Source organism: Chiloscyllium plagiosum, chromosome 10 (genome assembly GCF_004010195.1).
Source record: "Chiloscyllium plagiosum isolate BGI_BamShark_2017 chromosome 10, ASM401019v2, whole genome shotgun sequence".
NCBI classification, from domain to species: Eukaryota; Metazoa; Chordata; class Chondrichthyes; order Orectolobiformes; family Hemiscylliidae; genus Chiloscyllium; species Chiloscyllium plagiosum.
Window position 1 is genome coordinate 29,370,663 of NC_057719.1, and position 22,177 is coordinate 29,392,839.

The 22,177-nt window shown below is 35.2% G+C and overlaps 1 protein-coding gene across 4 annotated transcripts in view; it reads right to left on the reverse strand.

Annotated features, from left to right (window-relative positions):
* Positions 1-1,274: 1,274 nt before the first annotated feature.
* ppm1aa (protein phosphatase, Mg2+/Mn2+ dependent, 1Aa) overlaps positions 1,275-22,177 on the reverse strand; it is a 29,213-nt gene continuing 8,310 nt past the window's right edge. Inside the window, exons 3-6 of one of the 4 annotated variants that reach the window (XM_043697262.1) lie at positions 19,891-20,008; positions 15,755-15,866; positions 12,566-12,620; positions 1,275-6,821 (exon numbers count right to left, since the gene is read on the reverse strand). In XM_043697262.1, the coding sequence (XP_043553197.1) occupies positions 6,792-6,821; positions 12,566-12,620; positions 15,755-15,866; positions 19,891-20,008 (315 nt within the window). In that variant the 3' untranslated portion in view covers positions 1,275-6,791. Of the gene's footprint in view, positions 6,898-12,565; positions 12,621-15,186; positions 15,645-15,754; positions 15,867-19,890; positions 20,009-22,177 lie in introns of those variants that run through there. The other 3 variants (XM_043697261.1, XM_043697260.1, XM_043697259.1) reach the window with 3 other exon arrangements.

The window sequence follows — 22,177 nt, forward strand, 5'->3', positions numbered from 1 at the left end:
GGGGAGGGCAGAGGTGTGGGAAATAGGCCAGACACTGCTGAGGCTCCTGTCAACTATGGTGGGGGGAGTCCTCAACTGAGTAAAAAGGACATATTGGAGGCATTCCTGTGAAAGGTGTCATCGAAACAGATGGGATAGAGATGGAGAACTGGAAAAATTGAATGAAGTCCTTACAGGAAGCAACGTGCAGGTTAGGTTGAAGGATGGCAGCAAAGAAATTACAGCCGCAAATACCATGCTCACAATTCTCAATGAAGAAATCGAGTCTAGGCAAGAAAACAGGGGAATGGTCCATGTGAAAGGAGACTATTGGATGTATGAAAGGATCCATGGATTGTGGAGACAACTCCTGTGCATTGAGACAAACGTGAAGAACACTTCAACATATTGTCATGCCCAAAATTCACTGAAGTATGAACCAAATAATATAAAACTAAGTCCTCTGCTGAGCACAGATTGTTCAATAGGAACTGGAAGGTCAGAGGGTATAGTGAATAAACAAGAGGTGGGATTGGAAAAACAGATGAAGTCAGAGGGAAGGGAAGGGGAGGAAGAGGAGAACTGGCACTTGCATTGGAACTTGCCTTCTTTAACACTTAAAAAGGAAGGGAAAAAGGTTTCTCATTAAGGTGCTGAACTCGACAGTTATGAAGTTTATTCTTCACATAGCAGACTTGGGATAAGAAGCACAAAAATGTTTTGTAAGCATTGGTATACAGTAGCAACCTTCTACTTTTACTGTGCACTTGGTTAAGATGCAAACTTTCACAGCGAAGGTTAAAATTAGAATTTTTCTTCACCATTTTCTAATTAACATATCTTTTGGAGTCAGCCTCGGCTTCCTTGTAGCACATTCATCACAGCATTTGAAAGTCACGAGTCTAGCTTCACTTCAAACACTTGAGCACAACTTCGGCTGACACTTGAATGGAGTAGAGTGTGCTGCAATGTCAGAGGTGTTATCTTTCAGGAGACGTTAAATCAACTGGTTCCTTGGGTGAATATAAAAGAATCAATGGTTTGGATTTTGTTCTCCCGGTATCCAGGTCAACATTTTCTTTAGTTTATCTTTTATTTAATTTATTTCAATGCTGTTTATGGAACCTTGACTGTCATTTTCCTACAATTTTGATTACACCTATAATGACTTTTGTTGGCTGTGATGCACTTTAAAATAGTGAGGGCAGGTACTTTCTTCCTTTCTGTCCATTCATTTGTATGTGCTATCTTTTGAATAGTTCATAAAATAGCTTAAGCAAAACATTTTGGTAAAATGTTTTAAATTCAGTACTTTTATTCCAATTGCCATCCACATTTGAAAAAACTACCAACATCGTAGCTTATATAAAATCAAGTAGAAGCAGCTGCTGTAACCATTTATAGAGCAATACAAAGACACACACAAGGACATTCCCTACTCACCGGCTTTCCTTTCACCTGCACAAGTTGTGTTCAGTCCCTTAATGAATGTGACAATTGCAGCTGCACAATAAGAGCTAGTAATATGCACACTTTTCAATATTACTTAGGAAAAAAGTTGATTTCTTACTTAATGATGTATTTTAATAGAAAAAGCATTCTTCTGTTCGATGATTAAATCATGTTGATCACTACAAGCAGATCCACGCAATACTGTGTTTCACTACTCGATAAAGCTGAACAGACTTTACCTACTGAAAAATAATCTTAGTGTTATAAACATGAGATATAACATATCAAAAGTGAAATTGGTTTAAAAGCTGCAGGCTACATTTATCATAGAAGTCAGTTCTAAAAAGAGGAAGTACAACCAATGATTATTATCAATGACAGCAGATAAACCCAAATTTAATTGGCTCATGTGTATTCCAATTATTTGCTCAAAATTATTTGTGGAACTTCAAAAATTAATTCATTTGATCTATCAAGTAAAGATTGGTCACAAGAATGTACAATAACAAAATATGCAAAACACTGATTTGGACCCTTGTATTCAAAAATTCTATTTCGAAGCATCTTGTTTCAATAACTTTACAGAAGATAGACAAAATTAAAGCAGGTTTTGATGTGTTCTGAATGTAAACGCTAAAGGTATATCATGATTTTTTGTTTTAGTAACAGACATTTGCATGGCATATCAGTAAAATGCCAAGTGTTACAGATAGAAACTTGGCATTTGATAGTCACTGGATAAAACAATAAAATGTAAAAATCTGAGTGTTATATACCTGCCTAGTTTTCAACTCAAAAGTAAAAATAGCATTAAGTATTCCACAAAGTATTTTGCATAATTTAATACATCCCTTTTTTAAATGTACATGCTGCTGATTGCCCATTTTTAATTCCTTCTTTGTATTTAACAATTGGGTATTGGCTACAAGTCAGTTGATTCATACCCTTTTCATGCAGCATGATCAGCTGAGTTGGGAAAATGAGATTTGAACCAGTGCACAAGTGACAACAATTTGCATGCTGATAGCCATTACAAGCAAAATGCCAACAACAGATCTTATGATTTGCATGTTAAAGTTATAATTACCTAAAAGAAATTATGCACCTTTGGTCATAAACCACTACCAATAAAGTACAGCCAGGCCATATACACCAAAATCTATGATTGCTCTTGATTCACTAATTGAGGTGCCTCAGAACACTGCCTATTGTGACTGCAACTTTTCTTCCTTTCAAGTTGGCTTATCCTCCAGTTCCTGCACTGAGAATGGAGAGCTCATGAATAACAAAATATTATTGCATGCTGTGGTATATTGAAAACCAAAGAACTAGTCTAAACCATACAGTTAATCTTTCCATTCATTATTTTTTTTTTAAAGTACCAAAATGTTTTGCACACTTTGCTTTAAATTCAGATGAAGAATGAGTAGATTTTCTACAGGCATAATTTAAAACTTCTGCCTAGTTTAAACAAACAGTCTTTGAAGGTTCCATACCACAAACAAAAACAATTCATCTGCACATTCATGCAATGTTCATGATTCAATTCTGGTAAAAACACAAAAATATTATGCAATAGCCTGACACTTTAATTAATGGCATCTTCATCCATAAATGTATTTCAAAACCACCACAGTGTGCAAACATAACAATACACAGGCATATGCAATTTGTTCAACTGACTCCAAACGAATAGAACAACCTCACAGTTAGGAACTAAATTCACACTATTTCCTTTGGAGTTGGGATCAGTACATAATACAAAATATACAATTAACAAGCTTTCTGTAAACACAATCAATTTCCAATAACAGTTTAATTGCTCTGAACAATAATGTACCAAATTTTGTTACATATTCTACACGTCAAACAATACATTCTAGTGTGAGATAAACTGAATATAAAATTTAAATTACTTCTCACTGATAGTGGAATTATTTCTATGCGAAATTAAAATATTTTCCAATGCCATTATTTTTGATCTGTAAAAATATATATCGATTGTAAGTGAAGTCCAGCAGTATGTAGATGCAACCTGATAACAAACATCATAAACAATCAATATTTCTGTAGAGGATGAATATCTATGGTAATTCAAAAGGTTTTCTTCCAATATAGGCACAGCAAATTTTAGACTAAAGCGGCATATAATCCCTTCTTTTGCAATGTGCTGGGACAAATGCTATTCTAGAACAAAGTAAGGCAAACTGGTTTGATTACAGTTACATTTTCTGACACATAGCATAAGCAACAGTGGGTGGGAAAGTTCATTTATCTGACATCATTCCACAATGATGGGTAAAGTAAATGTGCACTTGACAATTTATACAAAAGACAATAAATGCTTCAGATTAAATTGATGCTTGTTCACAAAACTAACATGAAGGATGAGCCAATTTTAGAACCGAATTGCCCTCTTACATTTCACCCATTTCTCCAACACTTCTGTACTGAACTAATTATGCAATTTGGTCATTATGATAGTCCAATGGAACTTGTATTTCTAAGCAATTATCCAAAATATATTAAAATAAATTTTATTTAAAATATAACAGACATTCAATGGAAAACAGACCATGAACAGTCCAGTAATCATTTGAATATCTACATTTAAAGCTAATCAGAATTTCCATAACTCGTCATTTGCAAGTTTTCTGGTCAGCCCCACTCAAAAATTACCTAAAATATATTCTTCATTTAATGTAAATTTAAATTTGCATAAAATTTGCAGTCAACTGTCTTGAGCACAAGTATTCCTTTCAAACAATTCAAATTAGAAAATGCACTTGGGAATAATGTTCTTCATAAAATTAGTCAACATACTATTTTGCCAGTAATGTAAATTTCATTATGGATTGTAAAAAGCAATCTTTACTTAAAATCACAAGTACTGACTATTAAGGGCACACTTTAAATTTGTAAGTTTATTAATCTTGTACATTAATACATAACTTAATCATTTTCCACACAAGATCCATTTGATGATATTTCAAAAACCATCTCAATATTCTAGTTTATAACTGCAGATTTTTTTTAAAAAATGGAGAGATGGGTTAGAATTCATAATGCTACCCTGTAAAATGTCACATAATTGTGCCTGGTTCTTTTTTTCCTTAAATTATACTGGTTGTTCAAAAGGCATAGCAGTGAATTCCATGTCTCAGCCAGAGAACTGGAATATTGGAGCTCAACTTCCTGTTGAAATTCACCTTGCTCAATGATAAATTTATTAAGTCAGGTCTGCACAACAGAATTATACTAGAGAGCAAATATGGGAGAAAATTTAAGTAAAGTTGCTCCTAAAGCAACTTCAGATTTTAAACTACATGAAAAGTATTGTGAAGTAGCAACAAACAAGCAAACATATGTTGCTTCATTAGCTAGAACATTTTACTCTTTTTTTTGCATTTGGGTTGGGAATTATAGCTAGTGTAATTAAAAAGAACTTTTGGGCATTGTCTTCAAAATGGAATCTGTTTTGTAGCCAGATAGCACTATGCCAAAAACCATTAAAAAGCATCAATTTATTATGACTAGATTTCCATTCTACTGAAGTTCTGTACAATGCAATTTTAAACCATGATGGAGAAAACAAAATTCTTGCTCTGATGAGATTAAAAGAAAATCCAATGTCACAAGCTACTTTTTTTATTTCAGAACATGAAACAGCTGGAAGCTCATTCAATAATCTCTTATATCAAGCTGTCTGGTCACAGTGGTATAAGGAAACCTGATCCAGTGTCACAACCAATTCCTTTTCCATGAAACTAATCCTACTCAACATGTAGATCTAACGCTGTACCATTAATCCACATATTTTGAACATACATTAAATAAAACTTTCCCACCCTGCAATAGACCTCATTTTTATGTTTAATTCTCCACTGTTAACTCTAATGAATGAAATATTTAGTCCAATGAGAAAGTAATCTTATTAGCAAATATTCAAAATTCATTTTGAAAAATTTGCACATTTGAATCACTTGGAATAAAGTGTTAGGCCAATTTAATCCTGAAATGCATTATTTATCCTCGAAGAATACATTTAGAGGTTATTATATAATGCCACAGATTGTCGAATATCAAAAAAGAAATAAAAATTGCTAATGAATTACAATAATGCATCCATATCTCTTATTCATGATTTTAGGAAGGAATTCTACCTATTATATCATTCACACACAGCTGAAAAGGAACAAGTAAAAGGTTTGACTGAGTACAGATCATATGCAAAGTTTCTATATGCTATCAATGGTGGAAGTATTTTGGTGCTTCAAATCCTGACAATAATGCAACTCACCACCTATCTGTGATCACAAACTTCCATTCCAATGCTGGAAGAAGAATCTAGCATCATTCGTGGTGATTTGTTTAAGCGGAATGAGTCAGTGAAAGGTTGCCATCTTCTGGGTGGAAAAAACCTAACCTAATGGTCTTCACCATGACAGACAACACATCTACTGGATGACACAGCAATACAACTTAAATACATGTGGTCTGCTCACCTGTCTGTCCAGCTGATGATACATAAACAAAGGTATAAACCCAGGAAGATAAATAAGGAACACTAATTTTTGGAACTGGAAAGGCAGCATTAAAATGTATAATTATAACTAGCTGTTGAGTACAATGGCGAGAAAATCTAGAATCTGGTGGATGTTTTATTTAACAGCAAGAATACAGGGCCATTTAATAGTGTAAATCCTTAGCTAGAATTTTTCAAAATAAGAGACAGGGCATTATATAATTCCCAATAAATCACTTGCACCAGCACTGCAAAGTCAGCTTTTAAAATGCCGACAATAATGTGAATGCTATCATTCAAGTTTAATCTGTGACATACTCACATCTTGGCCTGCCAAATCCAAATTAAAATTTTACAGAGCATTCATAATCTCAGTTATTGGGACATAATTAGAAGAATAGTTTACCCAAGGCTCAATTTAAACATAGGAACAAAAATTCCATGAAGAGGATTTTACTTTTGATAAACCACTTCTACTGCAAATTCTTTACCAGGGAATATTGGTCAGTTTTTCTACCCAGTACATTTTGCAAGGAGGTCATATTCCATTAAATAGAAGGTTTTTCTTGAAATAAAACAGAATTGCACTTTTAATCAGTCAATAAAATTAAAGTAAACAATGCCCAATTTATAGTGGAAATAATTCGATCTTCGTATTTTCAGCCACCGTAAATAAATCAGATCTTAGGTGAATCATTGCTGGTTACTGAATTCCGGTATTGTATTCACACCCTTGTTGAATTTCCTTCGCAACATCAACAATGTTTTGCAGACTTCTGATTCGCAGATATGCGATGGCCTTGATTGTGGATATATGCAAGCTCCTGGTCAGCTGTTACCACATATCATCAGGAGATGAAGGTTCCTTGTTAAAAAAAAAGAAGCATAACCCTTTAAAGTCTGGAGTGCCAAAAAGTGCAGAAATATCTAGACAACCCAGACTGTAAAGAGTTAAGAACCAAAATAACTGACTGGATTTATAGTTTTTAATAAAACAACATGCAAAGTTTCTGTGGTGGATATTTGACATAAATTAGTAGTTGGCAATACTCCATCCAGTAGCTTTGAATTTTAACAATCTCAGTCAGTCACAGTCAACCTCTCCATTCAAAATCAAGTAGCAGCCATTCTAAATTCCAGACTTCACAAACATTACTTTCTGGCAAAACAGAATTATGACTCTCGGACAGCAGAGCAGCTCTTATCAAATAGTACTTCTCACTTCTGATGGGGCATCACACAGTAGCAAAAAACATCCTTGGAGTGACAGACAAAGGGAATGAAATTGCAAAAGAATTAAAAATATATGGCTAACAAAATTAATATTAAAGTGTTGTAAACAAGTCAATCGCACAATGACAGAGCCCATGGTTGAGACAATCCTTCCAGTTAAAGCAGAAGAAGTCATTCACTCAGGACACAGCTATAATCACATATTAATGAAAATCAGCAGTATAATAGTGAAAAAGGACAGCGTAGGGGCTGGAGGGGAAAGTATATAACATGTCAGACGACCTCATATTGCATCAATTTAATTGGCAGTGAGAACTCACTACTCATAACTATGGCACTATCATCTTCATACAAATGTCTTCTTAACTTAAAACTTGAAAGAAGATTATAAACAGATAATTAATAAATAATTGTTCTCCCGTTTGTTTAAGGGTAAACAATCCCAAAAAAATCAGATGCACACTCTGATCTTCTGAAACCACCTAAAAGCAAGAGCTTGAAGTTTTATACATCCTTTATACCACATCAATCAGTTAGTTTGGAGGATGTTAAAACTACAATATTTACTCAGATCAATGAGGAAAGACCACTGGAAGTGGTCAGTGCATGCATAAAAGAACATACTGGTTTCTAGCCACTACCACCAAGGTAATTTTTGCTGATTGAAAGCACTGTTTAAAAGAAAATTAGTTATTTCAAGTGAAATGCACCAATTCTATCCTACAGACTATTTTCCGCTATTTTTAAAAATCACAGTGTAAAACGCAGAGTATAAAGATAGTACCACTGCAGCACACAGATGCCAGGTGAGTCATGAAAATTTTTATTCACAACATCATTTGAGGCAAGTTTCTTTTTGAGAAGCTAATCAACAAGAGTAGTAACATTTATTTTCCCACCTCATTCCTTCTTTCCTCCATTCCAAATTGGAAATAACTTATGGAGTGTTTAGCTTCATTAACACAGTATGTATTTTGTACGCTAAAGTAAGGAATGATAATGCATGCCAAGCTTTGATGCAAGACCCTGTATTGGACTTATTCTGAGATTGCTAATTGTGTGCAAGAACAACTGGAAAAGGAAAGGAGACTAAAAAATAAGAACAAGGAACTGTATTAATGGTCATGAAAGAAAAAGGCAAACCTCAGGGGCCAATACTTCTACTTGATAAATGGTTATTTGAGGAACCTAGGCTTTATTATTTAGAATTGCAAGTTTTAATGCTACTTCAAACTTTTCCGAATTTTAGGTGGCTTCAAACTCAGTTCAGGATGCAATCTGTACTTTTCCATTCCCTGAAAGAAAAGACAGCCAAACCTTAATGCTCAGATCTAAAATCAGCCCTAAATTAAGTTCACTAATCCTTTACTTTCACATTTTTACGGTGAGAACATTAAATTCATGTCATAGCTTTTATATCTTGGTTTCAAAATTAAGTTGCTTCAAACAAGAGTTTCCTCATACTACTTTACAGTGGCTTCAATTTCTAGTTTTGCTGTTTTCAGCAGGATTTCTCTCTTTTAGCTGAGATGGGATATCAAGATCAAACGTGGGTTGAAACCTGCACTGTGGGAAACAATCACATGGCCATGATTTTCTCCAGTTTGGCCAATTATTGGCTAGACAGCAAGCCAATTAAGGATGGTGGTTAAGATCTCAATTTGGAAGTTCTCCAGATCAGAGGTGCAGAGAAGGTGAGAGAATCTCCATTTGTTCATCTTTTGTTCAACGTTTAGAAACCTGGAATTTTAAAATACATCAGCAGCTGTGTCACTATTGTGAAAGCCCCTGGCTGCTATTATAGCTAGGCAAACAGGGGTGGCCAACTCTGTCAACTGGCCTAGTTCCAATGACACAGTGAGGAACTAATGTTTTATTGCTAAGTTTGCAGTAGACACCAAGATAGGTGGAGGAACAAAAAGTGTTGTGTGAGCATGGAGACTACAGAAGGACTTGAACAGGCTAGAAGGGTGGGCAAAGTAATGCCAGAGGGAGTACAATGTGGGAAACTCTGAGGTTATGCACTTTGGTAGGAAGAACAGAGACGTAGACTATTTCTAAATGGGGACAGGCTTAGGAAATCTGAAACACAAAGGGGTTTAGGAGTCTTCGTTCAGAATTCTCTCAAGGTTAACATGCAGATTCAGTTGGCAGTTCAGAAATGCAATGTTAGCATTCATTTCAAGAGGGCTAGAGTATAACAGCAGGGGCTGTTGAAATGCTGAGAGCAGTTTTGGGCCCTGTATCTAAGGATGGTATCCAGAGATGGTTTACTAGAATGATCTCAGGGATAAACGGCTTGTAGTATGAGGAGCGGGTCGATGGAGCCGAAAAGGATTGGTTGCGGAGGAGATCTCATTGAAACTTGTAGTGTACCGAGAGGCTTGGACAGAGTGGAGAAAATGTTTCCACTAACAGGAGAAACTAGAATCTCAGACTGAAGAACTGAGATCAGGAAGAATTTCTTCAGCAGAAGCGTGGTTAATCTGTGAAACTTACTGTCACAAAAGGCCAAATCACTGAGTGTACTTTGATCAGAGATTGCTAGGGGCTTGATTATTAAGGGAATCAACGGTACAGGGAGAAGGAAGGAGGATGGGGTTAAAAAACATTGCAGCCATGATCAAATGACAGAGACAACCTGATGGGCCAAGTGGTCTAATTCCACTCCCATATCGTACAGTTAAGAAATCCCTACAGCGCAAATAGAGGCCATTCGACCCATCGAGTCAGCATTGACCCCCTGAGAAGAATCTGAATAAGGCTCACCCCATCCCTGTAATCCTGCATTTACCATGGTTAATCCACCTAACATACACCTCCTTGCAGGGCAATTTAGCAAAGCCAATCGACCTAAACTGCATATCTTTGGACTGTGGGAGGAAACCCACACAGACACAAGGAGAACATGCAAACTCTGCACAATCACCCAAGGCTGAAACAAAACCAGGGCCCTGGTGTTGTAAGGCAGCAGTGCTAACCACTGTGCCATCCCATTTGCCCTACAAGTTTTATGGGTCTGAGAAAACCAATTGGAAAATTCTTGTCAATGGGTTTTAACAGGCTACTCGCCTGGCTGATGTTCACGCAGATGTGGTGATTCCTGTCATCCTTGGGAAGATGAACCAAGTTTGAGATGGAGCTGGTAGACTGGACTTTTTGTCCATCCTGGCTCCTGCTGCCTCCATATGGGGCAGTATTAATCAACATAATACTCCCTATAGTGGCAGGGTAGATTAAAAAACTTGAGCTGCATAACCTATTAACATATTTTGTGTCAATTGGAGAAATTAGGCAAAACTTTGCAGTGATCAGATTGGGAGGCAGAATTCAAGTCACAATATGTCAAATTGGTCTTTTACTTGGAGGTGATAAAAGGAAGTAAAACAAGTGTTAACAAACAAATGAGGCGATTGTTCAGGGATTGAAGAATATCATTTGACAGTTGCCATTAAGACATTCAGGTTAGATATACTGGTGTTTCAAAAAATAAATTGGCCACAATTATCAGAATTGTTACTGGTTTCTGAAAATAACAAATTAACATTACAATCTGAGTGAAATAACAGGGTAATTTCAATAGCTATATTATTTTAGAAGAATTCTTAGCATCCTGTAATTTAGCTGTTATTCTAAATCAGTCAAGCTCAGACATCAGAATAATATTTTAAGTACAATATTGCACCTAACAGAGGAGTTTATGTGGACAAATGCATTTAAGTATTTAATAGAATCATAGAAGAATCATAGAATAGCCAAGATAAAACAGAGTTCTCTAGTGTGCTTTTTTTTTCATAGAAGCATGGAAGACAGGAGGAGTAGGCGATTCGACCCTGGAGTCTGTTCCACCATTTAATATGATCATAGCTGATCATCAAGCTGAATAGCCCATAGAAGTGGTCCTAAACAAGTATGATACTAAGCCACGTAAGGCAGTAAAAGGCAGATGTCTTTCCTACCCACCCCCAAATCCCTTAGTCTCTTTAGGGTTAACAGCTATAACTACCTTCTTCTTTACAACAATGTTTTTGCCTCAACCATTTTCTGTGGTAGTGAAATTCCATGGGCTTAGCACACGGTGAAGAAATTTCTCATCTTGGATCAATCATTTTTCCAAAAGGTTGCTGAATGATTGAGAACAACCATGCTTCAGGAATTATTACACTAAGGGACTGTGCAGGAGAAGTGGTTTTGCTTTGACATTTCTAAGATGTTGGTCCTTTCAGTAAACTAGATTCTATTTTTAACAATCTCCACACACTGGTGACTAATGAGACCAAAGACATTGTTAAAAATCACACAACACCAGGTAATAGTCCAACAGATTTAATTAGACGCACTAGCTTTCAGAGCACTGCGCCTTCATCAGGTGGTTGTGGAGTATAAGATTATAAGACATAGAATTTATAGCAAGAGTTTACAGCGTGATGTAACTGAAATTATATATTGGTAAAGACCTGGAAACCAACATGGTCGTTCTAACAGATGAGAGTTTTAACAAACAATCCAGGTCTTTTTCAATAAAGTCTCTCACCTGTTAGAACGACCATGTTATACTCCACAACCACCTGATGAAGGAGCAGTGCTCAGAAAGCTCGTGCTTCTAATTAAACCTTTTGGACTATAACCTGGTGTTGAGATTTTTAACTTTGTGTGGAGCATCAGTTTCAAAGAAGAATCACTCAACTCATACCATTAACTCTGTTTCACTCTGCACAGATGTTGCAGTCCTGTTGGGTCATTTCAACAACTTATTTTGGGAAATCTAGGATTCTTTATGTCACGGCAGAAAAAGGAGACTAAATACAGGTATTCAAAGTAATGAAAGGTTTTGCTGGCTCTCTCTTTCTTTGGCAAATATGTCTGTCGCTGGATATCACAGATTGGGAAAGGATTCAGAAGGGAAATGGGAATTTTTTTTGCACAGAAGGTTTTAAAGATCTGGAACACACTACCTGAAAAGTTAAACAAGTCATATTGTATCATAAGTTTCAAAAGGCAAGTACTTGAAGAATAATTTGCAAGGCTTGGGAAAAATTGCTGGGATGGGGAACTAAACTGAATTGTTACTTCAAAGAGCAAGCACACAAAATGGCCTCCTTCTGTACTGCAATATTGTATCATTTAATAGTTTCTTTTTATCGAGACAATTCGTAATGTGAAGAGGATGTGTTATAATACAAGTGTCATTGCTAATAACAGCAAGTTCTCAGCTTGAAAATAATTTTGCCTGAAGCAAAAAACATTTCTATCATAATGACATTGATTGGTTCTAATCATAGATGAAGAGGTTCACTAATACAATTACCTTATACAATCTTCTGGGATAGAAATGATGAGTATTAAGGCATTTGAATTAGATGTGTGATTACTCACTGTGTCAGCCTGGTAGGGACTCAGTCTATTGTAAACTGCTTCAACAACACTCTGCCTAAAAATGAAAACAGAAGTTAAAATGAAACATTAATTTCTCATTGCATATTCAAGTTGATATTGATATAAAATAAATACTCAAATGCTTCTGAAGTTGTAAAATGTGTCAGTCACCTTTTTAAAAAAAATTCATATATGGATGTGAGCATCACTAGCATTTATTTGCCCAGCTCTAAATGCCCTGACAGCAGTTAAGAGTGAACCGAACTATTGTAAATTTGGAGTTACAAGAAGGCCAGACCAGATAAGAATTGCAGATATCAGTGAACCAGATGGGTTTTTATGACAATCAAATAGTTATAGGTTACTATTAGGGCAGCTTTTCTTAACATTAAAGCTTCAACAGATCATCCAGATCTCCATTTGATTCACACATTATTAAAGTAAATTGTAAGTATGCAACATTTAAGAAGTTTTAGATGGCTCTTTACTAGTAAGAGCAGTTTTTGAAAATTCACATTGCAAAGTCATTCACTAATTACAATACAATCCCAGGTGACTGAACTATCAAATGTTTGTGAAAAAACATTACAACAGCAAATGAAAATGCCACTTACTTTTGATTGGCCACGGGAGAACCGATGTGCATAGCTTCATTTTTGTTGCCTTTGTGTGGCAAACAATATCTACTTCAGATTTTTATTGCTTTTTTAAAAACAAACCATAATAAATTGCAACAGTAAGGTGGTTGTCAATGGGATATGGCTTTTGTTTAAGTGCTCCGCAAAACTGACAAAGGAAAACTGATTTTCAGCAAAGTTCGTTCAAACAAACATCATTTGGGTTTATTGCAAAAGCTGTTTTACTAAAATCATTTTTACTTTATAACACTATTTTCCAATTTAAAAATACATCTGAATTTAAACTGAAGTATTGTTTTATTGAATATTTGCCAAATCTACATTTGTTCAACTAAGTGGGCCTACGCTTGCCTGAATCCCTATATAGCCATAGAATCATCTGCAATGGCTTCACTTCCAACTTCTTTAACTCTAGGGTCCTTCAAAAATCTATTTCTAGCCCTGCCCATTTCTCAATTACTTGCTGCTGATCAGAGACATCATCTGAAGTACAAAACCAGCTTGTGTGTACACAGGAAAAAAAAATCTCTACCTCATGTCCACTTCGTTTGGCTCTTCCACTGTCTCGAAATTGTAAAACTGCTTGCTCAACATATAATACTGGATGAGCAGAAATTTCAAATATTTGGAGTCCAAAGTCATTGTCTTCAGTTCCCATCATAAACTCAATTCTCTCACAACTGACTCGACCCCTTGCCCTGGCAAACATAAAGCCGAAGCAGACCACTTGCAACCTTGCTGTTAAATTGACAAGGGTTTAAATTTCTCATGACACAGCCACTTCATCACTAAGATCACCTGCTTTGACTCCATGATACTGCCAGTTCCAGCTGAGCTGTGGCTCAGCTTCACCTACAGCTCAGTCATGTGCTGCCAAGACTCTGATTCATGATTTTGCTCAACTATAATCGTAATTATTTAATTCTCTTTCAGCCTGGTTTCCACCTTCTACAAATCATGACCTATATCCTAGCTGATGTTACATGAAGGAATGGAGAATAACAGTGCACAGAGCTGGGAGGAAGGGACAGAATCCTGGTGTGTGTGTGTGTGTGTGTGGGGTGGTGGGCGGGGGGGGAAGGGGTGGAGTATGCATGCGACAATGTGTGTATGTGAACCTACAGAATAACAGAGAGGCAAATACACACCCAACCTTGCCTCTTTCTTTTCCAAAAATGGTGGGGGAGGAGGAAATTTCAGGCTGAAACGTCCAGCCTTCCTATGAATTCTGTGAAGGCCAATTTGAAGTGTGTACCACAAGAGACGAACCAATTTCAGCGTTAGTTAAACCTAACTCCTTAGATCCCCCACCAAAACCACCCCACCAATCTCCACCCAATTCTTGATATCCAGGAGTTGGGGCCTAGTCTTTTTCTGTCTCTAGCTCTGCTTCTTAACCAAAAATGCAAAAACAATGTTAGTAGTTAACTCTGGTGTTTAGCAAGTTTTAATTGTCATTTTTTAAAATCAATCACTTAATTATTGACGGATTGCTTTGAAACTTTCTTTCATAAATTTAGTTTAGTGTTGTGCTACATCTTACTTCTCTGAAATTTTTTCACTGTGAGAGAGAAAAATTAAAAAGTGATAACCTTTCACTCAAGGCCATTTCATCATCCAGCGTGGCAATGTCAGGAATTTCCTGATTGCATTAGAAATATAAATTACACAATTTTGAAAAACTTGTACAAAAAATGTACTGCTTTAGTTACGTTAAAGTATATTTACACTTTACTATTAACCAAAGGTGACAAATACATTTTTCAAACAGAAATGAAACTAGCAACCAACCATAACCAGGCAAAAATCTCATTTAAATACCCGCAGTATCTTTTTCATACCTTAGATTGAATTTTATGCCATTTGAACATGAATTGTATGGTCTTGTGAACAAAATTGCACATGGAACTTAAATGCAAAAAAACCATATATTTATGAAGACAAACAATAGGTTTAATTTAACAGCATTCAATACAATTCAAGAAGCACAAAACAAAAAAAGGACATTGCAGTTTTAAAATCATAATTCCCAATTTTAAGGGTACATCGGATCAAAATCACCCAAGAGTCAAAATTTACGAGTTCTGCTTGGCACATTTGTGTATACTAGTCTGTTTTATTTTCACATTTTAAGTACCAACTGTTTATTTTCTATCATCTACAAATTTCAGCATCAACACAAATAAAAGACAATTAATTTCATTTTGCACTGCAAAGGGTTAAAATGGGACTGTTAATCAGTATGTATGAAACATAACTACTTATATCATCCAATCAACATATATTGTCTAATGCTTTCATATCACCTACAATTTATTCATCACCACTTTTCAACAAAGATGTTGTACTGAAATGCTGAGTCAAAGTTTATTCTCTTGGCTCTAGGAATAATGTCCATTCTTACTGTTAAAGAAAAGTCATTTAAAGAGCCAAGTGTCGTGCTGGAAAAAAAAAGACATAATTGCAGGTGATTAGCAGCCCCCTTTAAGATCCTTTCAACAGTGCAATTAGATTTTTAGTTAAAGATTATTTCCACGTATTATACACTCACTTGCTGGCTAGTTCACCTCCTGGTGGGAGGTTTGGGATGCTCTCCGACGACAAAGCACGCATCACCTGGACTAGACCTGGTACCCCCTCAGCACCCTGCTTCTCAAAGATTTCTGGGGAATCAGAAGGACTTCCAGGTCAGTGGGACATGCATATCAAAGTTGTATGCATATAACAGAACTTCAGAAATGTATATACTAAAACATAAACAGCAACTATGAAATGTGAACCCATCACACCAAAACAGAATTTTATATAGTTTTGCATGAGCTAACTATAATAGCAATATTCTTGTCTAAGAAGCATCATCTGGATAAGTGTAACAGTGGAACATTTTGTCAGTCAGAAAAATATTTTACTTCTGTTCATATCTGTGCATAGAGAACAAATGGTTAATTAACATTTTAAAAACTGCATTGCAATTTGAATGTTTTGGATTGAAAAGTATCATTAGTCCACATTTAACATGAATAACAACATAAATAAAAAGAAAAAATATATTTGTAAGATTATAGTTTTTAATTTGGGAACAATCTGAAGACTTGAACTCTAATTGAGACTAACTGAAGCAGAACAAATTTAGTGAAATCGTCCATAAATACTTCCTAAGATTTAGCCAAATGAAAAAATCAAAGATGTCAGAATTGATTCAGTAAATAATTTTATTAGAAGCGTTCAACATATCTTCATAAATATGGCTAACATATTATCTACATCAGTATGTTGAATTTTAATCATCCTATATATAATTTACTATACAAAAATAAAAGATTTACAGCCACTTGCTACCCATATATTATAAACCATAACTAAACTACTCAATATTATGCATATCAGATAATTGTGACACTAGAGTTTGTGTGCAAACATTAAGCAATGACTGCATTACATTAATACCTTTTGTCACAAAATATTTCCTTAAACACCCTTCTTACAGTTCTAATTTGACTAAAATGCAGAGATAAAAATGCCAACAAGTTGATAAACTTAGAACGTCATCCTTTCTTCTGCAATCAAGTCAAAATAAACTGCCTTTACCAGTCACAGGCAAGAGCAATCAAAAGGTACTTCCACAGAACAAAGCTCATTAATAACAGGCATGAATTTTAGTAATTAATCATCATTTAGTTTATTCCTATATGTATGTCCATTGTACCGATCTATCTGTAGGGAGCTAACCAATTGTTTGTTACAATGTTACCTGAAGTACCACTACTATGGTAAAAAATGCTTTTAAAATCACCTACTGCAAAGCTTACATAATGCCTTTCGCTGTCTTAAAATCCTAATAGTTTACTGAATACAAATCATTCCCACTATTCTCACCCTGGGGAGGGGATGGAGGTGAAGGCAGGTTGAAAAGTAATTCACACAAAGAAAATTTCTTATTTTAAAAAAATGTAGACAACTAGGAAGCACAGGAATGTTGGCATCAATTTTCCATTTATAAACTTTCTCTAAAATGAAGGCAAAACAAAAATGGTGTACTGTTTACATTGAACTCATACAAAATGAAAATGGTTTGAATTCTGTTCCTCCACACAGATTTTCAAATACTGAATTTTTGAGGCAGGAGAAGGTATAGTCAAGATAATGTGAAAACATTAAATTGCCAAATCAGGTTACAGAGGGTTATGGGGAAATAGCAGGAACATGGAGTTGAGTATTAGCAGATCAGCCATGATCTCAGTAAATTGCAGAGCAGATTTTATGGGGTGAATAGCTTACTTCTGCTCTTACACCTTGTGGTCTTACGGTTTCTGGGGACCAGATGATTGTATAACTGTAGCATGAAACATTTAAAAACATTTTCCAGAATATAAGAGAGATGGATTCAACATGAAATTAAGCAAAGTTAGTATTTCAAGATATAAGTCAGGCATAATGTAATAACATTAAATCAATTAAAATGAGTTATTGCTGGTGTGCAATAGTTTATCAGAAGGTAATCCAGCTATTAGCATACATTTGATATTACTTCAAATAATACATTATGTGTTGTGCATCATTTTTCAATATACACCTTTTGTTCATTATTGCTTCACTTAAGGCCTTCACCAGGTATATTAAAAATGACAGATCCCAGCGACTCCAAATACACCAGCCTCCCATAATTCAAATAGGCTTATTTTCTATTCAATAAATAAAATAGCATTCTTCATTATATTAAGAAGGAAAATAATAGTCACTTGGAATGTAACGTATAAAATTTGGTAACAGGGATTGCAACGTAGAGATAACACTGCCAACACACTTCAAGATGAAAATAACATCTCCAAAAAATTGATGCATACATTGTAAAAACTGAATACTTACAAAAATTGAATATGGCTTGCGCATACATATGTTAATTGTATTTTCACTAAACTAGACCAACTACACACATATTAACCATTCTCAAATGTTCAGATAGTTTTATTCACTGAATGACATCTAACAACCCTGAGGCAAGTTTCAGAAATCAGATTTGGGCCTCAAACTGCGGGAAATTTGACCTTTGATGTACTCCCTTATTAGGCTGATATGTACAACCTGAATTGATGTCAACATAATCCTAACCATAGACTTATACAGGCATCAACTGAGGGACAAATTCAGACCTGAAGCTCCATTTTTGCTACAGCACATCAGATTGTAGTGTGCTGTATTGTCATAGCTCCTATTTAGTACATAGCTGCCTTGAGATTATAAACTAAGTAGGATAACCTCACAGACTCATGGTTGCAGATTTCATATTTAACATATTTCATATTAACCTTTATAAAAAGCTTTTAAGGGCACAATGTCTCATTTTTAAAAAAAATATTTTAAGTTTCATTAGATATGAACATTAGTGGCAGGACTAGAATTTAATGTCCATCCCAAGATGCCTTTGAGAAGACTGAGATAAAATACATATCGCAACCACAGCGATCTAAGTTGTGCAGGTACCTCCACACCTGCTTTGTCTCCCCTTCAATTGTGCATGTTATGCACAACCTAGTGGGAAAACAGTACAGACTAGGATTTAAATCTAGTAATCTGAAATTTTATTGCAGCTATCAGGTAGCCTGAAATTGTACATTTTTGATTGCACTTTTAATATAGCAAATCCCTGTTATCCACAATCCTGATCTACATGAATGATCACTTAATCTGCGGCAACCAGTCAATTAGGGAAGAGAGAAAAAAAACAAATTGGGTCTGAGCCAATTTGCAATTATGTGGATCTGTGGGTAGTGAATTCATGAGGTGTAAGCATAGTTAAGATTCAGTTCCAAATGGTATCATTTCAATATTCTTCATAAAGTAGTATTGGGATTATTGGCTGTGGATAAATATTGTTTACAGTCATTCCTTATTACTGTCTAACTGAACAAATTGTAGATTTGTAGATTGTAGATATTGCATATCACTTGACTTCTTGAAAACTTAAAATAGAAATATAAACCTTTTTTGAAATGACAGACTTATACCCAGGACACCTTAATGCATAAACTTCCATCACAGAGGATATTCTGTTTCAACCTCGTACAACATTCCGCTATAGAATTATACAGTATATAGACAAACAAGTGACAATTCCATTTTTTTGGCTGGCAGAACCGAAACAGTGACATTTCCTGTGCAGAGCTACACTTTATAAAGGCTGTTTTCAAGAAAAAAACTAACAAACAACCAACAAATCATCACACTAGCAGCAATGTAGTTTTCTGTAGTTAATTTAACAATGCACATAACCTTGCACATTAGAATTATTGGGAGTTGGTTGTCCTGCAAGTGGTGTGGTCCCCACAGCCAAAATGTCAAGAGTAAAGATTAATCTACAATATATGCTACAAGATACGCAACTGAAAGCACAGTATTTTTTTTTCAAGAAGTTACCCCTCTAAGCTCAGACTTGTAATTATGACTACAGGAGATTTTGTTTTTATATAAAAGTACAATTTTAAAACTATACCATTGTAACAAAATCTCAGATATTAGACATCATATCCATTAAGTGTAATGAAAGACAGAATCACTTATCTTCAGTTGCTCCTTGAAGTTAAAGATTTATAGAATTTAGTTGGCTAGTTCACGTTAATGAACTTAGAGGGTTAACACTTTAACTTAAACTATATTACTTAGTAGCAAGTGTTTTTTTAGATGCTCCACCTTCCACTTTGTTCTCCAGATAGTTGTCCAGCTCAGCCTCTCTCTTCACTGCTTCAGGTGATACCTTTGGTGCATTTGGAAAGCAAATCAACACGACACTCATGTTGTCTCGACTCCCCTGTTTGAGGGGGAGAAAATACTGTTAGTCATATACTTTCTTTTATAATAACACAAATTGCAAGATTTATAGCAAGTTGCAATTCAATATCTGTGCATGAAGGGTTTTTGTCTATTTTTGCTGGAAGTTCAGGTAGAAAACAAGTTTCCCTTCAATATGTGCTTTATGCTCATAATAAAGACATTTGCTAATATTAAAATATAGAGGAACAAACATTCATAAAAAATAAGAAAATTCTGGGGAGTTTTGGGAATACAACCAGGAACCCAGTTATTCCCATTACGTTTTGCAAAAATGAAAGAGTTTTAAAAAAATAAACATACAGTCACAGACATCCTACAGTGCAGAAAGAGGACATTAGACCTATCGAGTCTGCATCAACCCTCCAAAAAGCATCCCAACTAAAACTGACCTCCAAACCTTTCCCTGTTACCACCCATTTACCATAGCTAACCCACCTAGCCTTTAGTATATCAGCTGCTGTAAAGTTAAAGAATGCCAGTCAATCTATCATGAAGTTACCTGAGCGGGTAACACTAACTGCAGCCTTCAGATGAACTTGAATTGAAGGATGCAAACTAATTGGACCACATGAATCAAACATGATGTAGTTCCATTTAAATTGATGCTTTCTATTTTTTTATTTATTATAAACTTCTCCAGTCACATTCAGCTGTGCTACATTTGAGCAGGCAGTTTCAATTTTTAAATGTAAATATAGTAATTTATAATAGTCAGCAAATATGCAGAAGGGCAGAAATATTGATACTCAGTTTTCACAGCTTTACATGTGGACTATACACAGCACTCAAATTAGTAAAGCAAAACATTTAAAGTGATAGGATCTTTGTAAGGTAATGCTTGTTCCACTATATAGCAAGTTACCAAGTCCAAATATTTACCAGCCAAGACTAATAACTTCAACCAGCATTTGAAGACAGACTAAAAAGAATTACAATGGATAGCTCCTTATCCTTTTCTTCCACTAATTCTAATTTCTATATTCAATTCTCATCTTTATCCTTTACTCAATCTTTTGTCAATCTACTAATGTTGTTCACCCATATCTTATTTACTTTGCTTTAGTCTCCCCTATTACTTTAATATTACAATTGTTCAAATTCAACTTTTTTTTAAAATCAGTCTTTCCTTCTCTCAAAATTCTGGGCATTTCTGATAAGCCCTTGCTTATGGCAGTAATGAAAAAAATTCTTTGCACTAAAATGAGGAATGCAGTTTCACAATGTTTGAATAGTTCACAATGTTTGAGAATAGTTCACAATGTTTGAATAAAAGTTGGCAAGTTTACTATGAATCCTAAAACTACACTAACCATATGGCACTCAGACTATAAGCATTTAATATCGCACTGATTCAAATGTATCACTCTTGTTTAAATGACACTCCAGTATGGCTCAGTTGTCTGCATATATAATGAACAGGCAAAAGAGACGGAGTAAACCGTTCGGTGCATCGAGCCTGTTCTGTCACGAAAAGATCATGGCTGATCAAATTGTGGTTTCAACTCCACTTACCAGCCTACCCGATATCAATTGACACCACAATTAATCAAGGAGCTAATTCTACCTTAAAGATATTAAAAACTCAAGGTCCTGATAAAATTTGAAATGGTAACTTTCCTTCAAGACATAGTGCCTGACTCACTGGCCATTTCCATCTTCTCATTTTAATATCAAATTTCACATTTCTGCAGTATTTTCCTTAAGCACTTGCAAGTTCTTTACTTTTTTAATGTATCACTGTCTTCACTAAGTTTACACAATTTTTTTAAAAAAGATGGCTGAAATTTAGTTTATGGATTTCTAAATCAAAAATTAAAGACATAAAGATTATGTTTGCTTTGATGATCCTGTGCCATCCCATCTGTAGCACAATCTGGTCAATCCTGGTCACTCACTGTATCCTTGCATCCTACTAGTTTATTTCTCGAGAGTATGTATCCTATCTAGTTTTAAAATTATTCATCATCTCCTCTTAAACCATGCTTGGAGGTATGTGAGTAACATCTTGATCCATTCTAAGCTGACATGAAATAACAAATAACTGCAGCTGTTTTCCATTGAGCAAAGGAGGTTGAAGGAGATATGTTAAAGGTGTACAAGATTATGACAGGTTTAAGAAAGAGAGACAAAGAAAACTGTTCCTAAC